The 10,155-nt window shown below is 46.9% G+C and overlaps 2 protein-coding genes across 2 annotated transcripts in view; both read right to left on the reverse strand.

The window, feature by feature from the left end:
- LOC125545783 (MADS-box transcription factor 51) overlaps positions 1 to 10,155 on the reverse strand; it is a 41,350-nt gene that overhangs the window by 10,971 nt on the left and 20,224 nt on the right. The gene's annotated exons all lie outside the window — the stretch shown is intronic.
- LOC147981124 (uncharacterized) lies at positions 2,532 to 10,153 on the reverse strand. Its single transcript, XM_087513818.1, has 2 exons — positions 2,992 to 10,153; positions 2,532 to 2,713 (listed from the first exon to the last, which is right to left on the reverse strand). Exons 1-2 carry the CDS (start codon positions 4,154 to 4,156, stop codon positions 2,667 to 2,669), a joined length of 1,212 nt encoding a protein of 403 aa, XP_087369944.1. The 5' UTR covers positions 4,157 to 10,153; the 3' UTR covers positions 2,532 to 2,666.

The following is a 10,155-nucleotide window of genomic DNA, read 5'->3' on the forward strand; positions in this document are numbered from 1 at the left end:
CCTCTGCCGTCAAAAGAGCCATTGCTCGCAACTCAGCCTCGGCACTCGAACGGGAAACTGTAAGCTGTTTCTTCGTCTTCCAGGCAATGAGAGAACCACCAAGAAAAACACAGTAAGCAGAAAGTGAACGGCGATCGGAAGGATCACTAGCCCACGTAGCATCCGAATAGGCCTGGAGCTGTAAAGAACTGGAGCGAGGAAAGAATAGACGGTGAGAGATCGTGCCTCGAAGATATCGAAGAACACGAAGGAGATGACTATAGTGAACCGAGGTGGGGGCAGAGACAAACTGACTCAGAATATGAACCGGATAAGAGATGTCCGGACGAGTGACAGCTAGATAGACAAGACTGCCAACAAGATGACGATAACGCGTCGGGTCAGGGAGAGGATCACCATCAGTAGCACGGAGGTGAACATTGAGCTCCATAGGAGTCTCAACAACGCGCTCGTCAGTAAGAGCAGCACGAGCAAGAAGATCCAGGATATACTTTTCCTGGGATATAAAAAAGCCATCAGAGGTAGAAGAGACTTCAATCCCAAGAAAGTAGCGAAGGGGTCCAAGATCAGACATAAGAAACTTCTCACTAAGACGGGCCTTTACAAAGGCAATATACTCGGGGTCATCCCCCGTGATGATCATGTCATCAACATAAAGAAGAAGAAGAGTCCGACCACGAGGAGAAAGGTGAATAAACAATGCTGGATCATGAGCACTTGCTAGAAAACCAGCAGCAGTGATCACAGAGGCAAAGCGCTCAAACCAGGCGCGGGGGGCTTGCTTAAGGCCATAGAGAGAGCGACGAAGACGACATGCCATGCCATCAGGAACAAAATACCCAGGTGGTGGCTGCATGTACACCTCCTCACGCAGCTCACCATTAAGAAAGGCATTCTTGACATCAAGCTGAGATATAGACCAGTGGCGTGCAGAGGCAACGGCAAGAAGTGTACGAACAGTGGTCATATGAGCCACAGGAGCAAAAGTCTCGTCATAATCACGACCATGCTCCTGCTGAAAACCACGAGCCACAAGACGAGCTTTGTGACGCTCAAGAGAACCATCAGAGCGAGTCTTAACCTTGTAGACCCACTTACAAGTGATCGGACGGACTCCGGGAGGAAGAGAAACAAGATCCCAGGTACCAGTGCGTTCAAGAGCAGCAATCTCCTCTGCCATCGCAAACTGCCATTCAGGATGAACAACAGCCTGACGGTAAGAAGTCGGCTCAAGAACAGCAGCACCAGCGGTGGGAAATCCAAAGCGATCAACAGGCGGACGAGGACGAGAACGCAAGCCATAAGTAGGCTGAGAGGAAGATGACGACCCATTCACAGAGGCATCGACTGGTCGTGGACGACGAGTGTAATGCTGAGGAAGAGATGGAATAATAGAAGGAGGAATCGGCAAGGTAGAATCAGGGGGTGGCGACGAAGAAGTCACCGGAGATGAAGGTGTAGAATCCGGTGACAGACTGGGAGAGGAGACCGGGGAGGAAGTCACCGGAGATGAAGGTGGAGAACCCGGTGACATGCTAGGCGAGGAGACCGGGGAGGATGGTGGCGGCAAATCAACTAGATGTGGAGAAGGAGAGGAAGTGGAACGGAGAGGTACAGTGTCGGCGGGGGTGATAGGTGAGTTAGGAAAAGTGAGGAAAGAGATATCCTGCACTGAAAAAGTCGAGGAAGATGGGCGTGGGTAGAAGGGACGAGACTCTTCAAAAGTCACATCTCGAGAGATACGCATCCGACGACCAATAGGATCCCAACAACGATAGCCCTTATGCTCATCACTGTAGCCTAAGAAGACACACTCAACAGACTGAGCGGTCAGTTTGGTGCGTTCGCGAGGGGCAAGAAGAACATAGCAAACACAACCAAACAAGCGAAGCATCGAATAATCAGGAGAACGATCAAAAAGTCGCTCGAAAGGAACACCACCCTGTAGAGCAGCGGAAGGCTGTATATTGATAAGATAGGTGGATGTGGAGACGGCCTCAGCCCAAAAATGAGGCGGGAGAGAGGCAGCAATCATCAATGCATGAGCCGTCTCAAGAAGATGTCGATGCTTTCGCTCAGCCACACCATTCTGAGCATGAGCACCAGGACAAGAAAATTGAGAGAGAGTCCCGTGCTCAGCAAGAACACCACGCAACATCTTAGAGATATACTCGCCAGCGGAGTCAGCACGAAAAACACGAATGGGTGAAGAGAACTGAGTATGAACCATGGCAGCAAAACGCTTATAAATAGACAACACCTCAGAACGAGAAGTCATGAAATAAAGCCATGTGTAACGAGAGAAATCATCTATGAAAATAATATAGTATTTATGACCACCTTTCAAAGCGAAAGGGGCCGGACCCCATACATCAGAATGGACTAAATCGAAAGGACGCTTAGACACTGACTCACTATGTGAATATGGTAACTGAATCTGCTTGCCAAGACGACAACCCTGACACTCTAAAGAGACATCTCCTGAGACAGACCCCAGAAGGCCTCGACGAACTAAAGAAGACAACCGAGAACCACACAGATGACCAAGTCGATGATGCCACTGCTGGAAGGAACCAGTGACAGAGGCAACAGAAGCGGAAGAACTGGCGATGGTGGTGGCAGCAGAAGGAACATGAAGCCAGTCCAACTCCCAAAGACCCTGAGAATCACGGCGGCGAGGGCCAGCCCCAACCAGAGTGTGCGTGTGACGGTCCTGGACAGAACAAGAGTCAACGTCGAGGATGACGCGACAACCAAAATCCGTAAGTTGACCAGCAGAAAACAAATTCATGGTAAGTCGAGGAACATGAGCAACATCAGGAACAGAATAAGAAGGAGTAGTAAGATTGCCTCTACTAGCAACAGAAAGTGGAGTACCATCAGCAGTGAAGACATGAATAGGAGAATCCAGTGATCGAAGAGAGGACAAAGTGGAGGAATGAGAAGACATATGAAAAGAAGCTCCAGAGTCGAGAACCCATGGGGATGTACCTGACTGTGTAGAGGGTGATTGCTCAGTGCGGGAAGCATCAGTCACAGAACCGGCAGTACCCGTCGAGGAAGAACCTGAAGCCGCGAGCAGACGCTTAAGTCTCAGAATATCCTGCTCAGTCAAAGCAATGGCTGAAGCTGTCGAGGTAGATGACGAAGTCCCTGAAGATGATGATCGAGCCTTGCGCAGGTGTTTCTTCTTCGTGTAGCACTGAGACTCAAGATGACCATCATTGTTGCAATAGGCGCAATGTGGACGGGGGCGACCTGAGCCTCCAGAAGGAGTGGGCAAGAGCGGCGGAGCACTCGAGCGAGAAGTGGTCGATGGAGCAGGTGGCGTAGGAGCACGAGTAGCAAGCACAGAGGGAACCTCCAGCAAACCAGCACCACGTAAGCGAGTCTCCTCAGCACGAATCTCAGAAAGCGCCTCCATGAGAGAAATACGGCCACGAGCAAACAACTGAGCACGCCGGGGCTCAAACTCCTTACGGAGCCGAGACAAGAACTCATAGACGCGATGAAACTCCAAATTGGCCTGGACAGCCTGGCAACAGGGGCAGGTACGACACCCAGCACTACGGAGAGAATCAAGCTGGCGCCAGATAGCAGAACTCTGTGCATAGAAGTCATCAACAGTAGAGTCACCCTGCTGAAGGGCATGCTCCTGACGGATCACAGAGAGGTATAAGGCATCACCAGAGGGCTGATAGCGCTCACGAAGACGGGTCCACATCTCAAAGACAGTAGGAAGACCCAGAAATTCAGAAGCAAACTGAGGCAGAACACTAGCAGTGAGAACAGCTGCAGCACGAGCATCATCATCAAGCCACTGGGTGTAAACAGACAGAGCACCATGATACGTCTGAAGAGCCTCCTCATAAGCCAAAACCCTCTCATCATAAGCATGATCAGCAGCCTCATCAGCAAGCTTAGCCGCATCCTTGGCGGCCTGATTAGCATCCGTAGGAAGAACCGATGGAGTTGGCGGAGTAGGGGCCACCGAAGGAACTGGACGTGGCGGACAGCAGACCTCGCCAGAAAGAACACCCCAAAGACGGATGCCACGCATGTGAATGCGCATGAAGCCAGTAAACTCGGTGTAGTTAGTACCATCAAAGATCACCGGACAGCGAGGGACAGCAACATAGCCCGATGCAGCAGACATTTTTTTAGAACCGACTAGACTTGGCGAAGTGCGCGGGGCTGGCGAGCGGGGCTTGGCGAACGACGGCTGTAGCGCGCGGGGCTAGCGATGTTGTGCACGAAGTGCAAAGCTAGCTAGACCAAACCTGATGGATTCTCAAGCAACAAACACGTAGACGTAGATGACGTATACGTGAATTTACTTGGCCGGCTGCCGGATCGGACGGGGCTAGCGGCGGCTGTGGCGCGCGATGGATAGAACGGAGTAGCTTGGGCGGGAGGGCGCCGGCGATTGGTGGAAACGGGCGACCGGATCGGGCGGGCGGCCGTCCGCTGGAGATAACGTCGGCGACTGGATCAGAACCAGGGAAATCAGCACGAGCGACGGAGAACAGAGCGACGGCCACAGAGGACGGTGGCGTCGCGAGGCGGATCAATCAGCACGAGTTGCGGCGTGCAAAAAAAAAATGACCTAGCTCTAATACCATGTTAGGAATAAGCAACTTGTATTCCCATGAGGCCATAGGCCGATATATATATACATGTACAGGTGTGGAACATATGCAGGAAACCCCTCATACAACGGGATAAATACAAAAGGGGTACATGACTTATATTATAAGTCTAACACTTTGTAGGTTGGACATAATGCTTCATAGGAGACATAATTTCAAATATCAATGACATAAAAACCCTACCATTCCTCTAGTGTCCCTACTTTTGCTTGAATACCTTTTCTCAAAGCAATTGGCAAATGAATTGACCCTTTTGTAGTCACTAACTCATGTTCAGCCTGATCCCCATCAGAGGAGATTCAAATCACATCGTACTATCCCGTTATTCTGTCTATGGCTAATCTAGTTCCCCCCTGATGTGCAACATCATCACCTCGCCTCTGGAATACAACTTTAGTTCTGGATGATCTAGTTGCCCCCCTTATGTGCAACACCATCACCTCGCTTCCGTGAATACACCTTTAGTTGCTCATGTTGGCTCTGATATCCACCTTGGTAAACTACCGATCCGGGTGGGAGCATCGCCTACCCCAGCATCCCATCAGTCACAACTGGTCCCCACTCGGTTGTATTATCAGTTGTTGAGATTGCTGCTCGCTTCGCTATATTGAAATATCACTATCAATTGGTTGATGCATCACTGAATCGGCACCACCACAACTACCACCACTCTCCCCCTCTTGACCTATCACATGAGACAGGGTATAGTCAAGACTGTCAAACAAGCGACTAACATCAATTTTCTCGGCGTAAAATGGTTCAAATTCCCTAAAGATGACATCCATGCTCACAAAGGTCCTCCATCCAGAAGGAGTCCAACACTTGTAGCCTCGCTGCCCAGAAAACTACCCAATGAAGATACACATGACTACCCGTGGATCCAATTTGTCCACAGATGGCATGTGATCCCTGACAAAGAAGAAACAACCAAACAGCTTGGGAGTAACCACAAAATCATTCTTTCCAGGAAGTAACTCAGAAGGTGACTACCCAATACTCTTGATGATGTGCGATTGATCTGGTATGCCGTAGTCATCACAACATCACTCCACAAGAATTTCGGCACATTCATATTAAACACCGGTGATTGGGAACCTCCAGAATATGTCAATTCTTCCTTTCTTCCACTCCACTTCTGAGGAGGAGTGTCCGGACATGAGGATTGATGCAAAATCCATTGCTCTGCTATGAAAGTCCCAAACACATTGTTCACGTTACTCAACATCATTATCAGTTCTTATCACTTGTATCTGAACATTGAAGTTATTTTTCGCATAGGCATAAAAATTCTTGAAGCATTGGAAAGTTTCATCGTTGTTATGCATCAAATCGATCACATACGTGAATGGCAGTCAATAAAGGTCACACAATACTTTACAACACTAACCGACACCACATGACTTGTCCACGCATCTGAGTGAATACACATGAATTGGGATATACATTTAAGTCCCTTACATAAGACGTCCTCGTGTGTTTTGCTATCACACAATTCACACTTTAGCTTGTTCTTGTCTACTCCATTCATTACATCAAGAAACAACTTATGCATTTCACCAAAGGATACATGCGCCATTCTGAAGTGATGTTTTTATCATTGAGGACCCTCTTTCTTCCACAACTGCCGCAAACACCAAGCTTCCCATCTGATAAAGCTCTCACGGTACATGTACAACAGTCCCATACGCCTTATTCCAGTCCCAATCCTCCTTCTAGTCGAGCTGTCACGAATCTAGCACATTCCTTTGTCAAGTGTACTTCTGGTTGATTAGAGCACTTAGAGACACCAAATTGACTGAGAAGGCTAGCACATGTAGGACTGCAGGTCACATAATTTTAGGTGTACATTGAACTATCCTAATAGCCTTAATAGTCTGCAATGTCCTGTCACCTGTACATAGGGTGTTACTTGGAGAGGGAGTTTGCTGATCATATGACTAAAATTCTGTGAAGTCACCTGCAACATGTTGAGATGCACCAAAGTCTAGTATCCATTCCAGATTTCTGTCAACAACAATTGTGGCCTTTTCAGTGTTGCCCTCATTTGTACATATAAAATGAGCCAAACTTGGAGGACTAGTATCCTCTTGACTATCATGTTGTTCAATATCGCATGTATCCTCTAATGTCTGCAACACTTCGCCAAGGGAAAGTAGCAAAGCGCACACTTACGTCCACATACTTGTTGCACATGTCCATAGCAAACCAACGCCAATTGTCGTCGCCTCCTATGCCTCGCACAACTCACACCGGTTCGTCACATGTAACCTCTTACGGTCATGGTCTCCTCCTATCCTTTCATCTCCTTTATGCCTTCCTCCTTTCTCTGCACCACACGAACATCCATCATCCGGCCACACTGAATCCATGATTTTGGTCTCCTCCGCCAAGTCGTTTGACATATCCACAACATAACCACCTGCCATGTTCCTCCAATGTAGCCCCGCATAACAACTAGCCTTCCTCCTTGAATAGCCGCACGCAATAGCAACACCACCAGCTCCTACTCTACACTCCAAGACAACAACATAAACTCTCACAACAGTCACTGCCTCCTGCTCCCCTCCAATCAGCAGCAACTCTTCGTCGCCTCCAGCACCACAGTAACACCACCTCTCGCTCCTCTGCCAAGTCGCGGAGAGCCCGAAACCTGGAGCGGCAAGAACCATCAAGAGGAAATCGGGAAAATCCTCAATACTAAGCACCGCCATCGCCGTGTCTCTGCACAATCTCGCCACAGTGCACGTAACTCGCGTGGACTCGCCCCTCCTCGACACTGCACCCTGCCGCCTCGCCAGATCCAACACCACCGTCACCGCCTTCTCCACAAGCCACACGCTCTGATACCACGTGGGATTGGAGGAGAGACATATCAGTCAATCAAGCTCAATTGCACTGGCGGCGCTTCTATCCAGACAGGGTCGAGTACATCCTCCTCTTAGGTCGAGACATCTCTTATATGGGTCTGGGCCAGCAGTACATGAGCCATGGTCCACTCATTCAACAATTTCATATTATGTCACCATGCTAAGTCGAAAAAAATTGGTGACTACAAAAATGAATTTTGCCTAGTGCTCAATAGTTAGTAATACTCTCGTATTTTAGTGGATCCAAGATTCCACTTGAATCTAAGGACAACCGTACTATCTATAGAGGCACACCCATTAGAACTACGAATGAGCACATACACTATCTTGAAGCAACCTCTCGCGTTTTTCCGCTCTTATTATCTCATTTCAACCACTTTCCTGGTACCATCGGACCAATTGGTTTAAACTATCAAGCCTAGTGATTTGAGAGAGTTGTTGAGCGAAGTAGTTGTTTCCACATTTTCTTTTCGGAACTACTTAGTCTTATCCATAACTACTAGGGACCACATCATTTAGGCATATCTCTTTTTAGGCCTGGTACCTCCAAGGGTTTTCCATGTCTGGAACTTCTGAGCTAGTAAGTTTTTCCAACCAGTGTAGTTCCACTATAGCTCTGGCACATTTGAGTGATGTTTTTTGGAATCTCCGGTCTGTGACCTATTCGTTTTCCACCAAGCCATTTTCAGAGGATGAACTGTTAGGTAAATACCTTTGAGCAAGAGTTATTTTGAACATCTGACACCTATGAATGATCTTCATCCGGCACCTCCATGTAGTTGGCTTCCAAAGGTGATTTCGGACCATCTGGTACCTGCAAGTGCTATGGACACTTTCGGAGTTGTCCCCCCATGACTATTCAACTTTTGAACTTGTTTGGTACTTTTAGTGTGATGTTCAGAACTTCCAAGCCTTTTTTCTTTTTTTGGCATCCAACGGTCATATTTATGGGTTTCCATAAATATGACCCCTAGCCCTTGAGTTGGGTGATGAAAATTGTGAAAGCAAAGCCCCTTGCTGCGAGAGCCCCTTTGTATTGCGCTTCACCTATCTTTCTCCAAATTTACCCTTTTGGTCCTCAAGAGAGACAAGAGCGATTCTATGTGTTGTTGAGATTCGCTTATTGCACAATTGGAGAAGAGAGGGGGAACCTTGACGAGATGGGAAGCTACAACTTAGGGAACTCTTCACCTTATTATACGAAGCGCCATTGTGGATCCCTTGAGCATCGAAGGATGGGATATTAAAATACAAGAACTAGAACAAAAATAGGACTGCGGCCAAACTAGGTGACTTGAGAAGAAGGGAACCATGCTTGACATGGATGACTACACTCGGGTATATCTGGCCATGGGCCGGGCCGGGCCGGGCTTGGGCCGGGCCTAAAAAAGCCCATGGCAGAAAACTGAGGCCCAGGCCCTCCCAGGCCCTACCAACGGGCCTACTTTTCAAGCCCAAGCCTGGCCCATCTCATAAAAAGCCCTGAAAAGCCCTTAGGGCTTAGGGCCATGGGCCGGGCCTCTTCCTTAAAATGCCAATATGCCAAGCCCAAGCCCGTCCAGGCCCTGTTGATGGGCTCAAAACTCAGGCCCAAGCCCGGCCCACGAACAAGCCCATCGGGCCTAGGTCCTGGATTTTAGGGCCGGGCCTGGGTGGGCCGACAGGGCCGGGCCTGAGATGGCCAGGACTACACTCGGGTGATTAGAGGTGGTTTCAACATAGATATTTTTGGATGCCACAATCATCACCAATAGCGAAGGTTATAGTGTTAGGAATAGGAGAGCATTCGAGAGGAAATGAATGAGAACACAAAAATGAGATGTGACAATGGGTTCTGCTTATAGATAAAATTATTTGGTAGAGGGGTTGCGTGTAAGAACGAATTTAGCCATAAGGTACAATTTGAACTAAATAACCTAGATCAAGATATGAGTTTAACTGAAACTACAATATATATGTCAAACTAACAACCTAAATCAAGACATGAGTTAAATGACCAAAAGTACACCTTTTTAAACATCATAATGTCTCGTTAAATTACAACATGAGTTTGGATGAAATTCTACACTAAATTATATGAAAATATTTTGATACCATAGCTAAGGAATACTATAGCATTTCACCAAAACATATATCGTAAAAGAGAAATTTATCCTCATAAAAGACTAAAGTTAGCTTTAAACATGTAGGCTTGGTGGCCAAACTTAATAAAAGCTTTGTCCATGCAAATCAATAGATTCTATATATTTATAAATTCATAAAAATACATGAAATATTCGACATTTATTTATATTAAACAGAAATTTGATAAGGAAATGAACATTAGTGCACCAGCATATATTCTCTTTTATATGATGACTATTTCGTTATATCTTATTAGAAATTTGTTTTATGGTCATCTTTAAAAAACATAGATACACTTTGATGACTCTTTAAAAGATGTAGAATAATGATTTTTTTGTATGTATCACTAAAGTTACTTTCAACCAAGTAAAAAGAAAAGCTTTCAAAAGGTAGCAATATTCAAGTGATATGCAAGCTTAGAAAAGAACAATGGCTAAATAAATTGAAGTATCTGTATAAACAATCATGCGAACAAATAATATTGGTAAAACATAATAATATGTATATCATTGTAG

Source organism: Triticum urartu, chromosome 3A (assembly GCF_056163025.1).
Source record: "Triticum urartu cultivar PI428250 chromosome 3A, HENAU_Tu73, whole genome shotgun sequence".
In the NCBI taxonomy this organism is placed as follows: domain Eukaryota; kingdom Viridiplantae; phylum Streptophyta; class Magnoliopsida; order Poales; family Poaceae; genus Triticum; species Triticum urartu.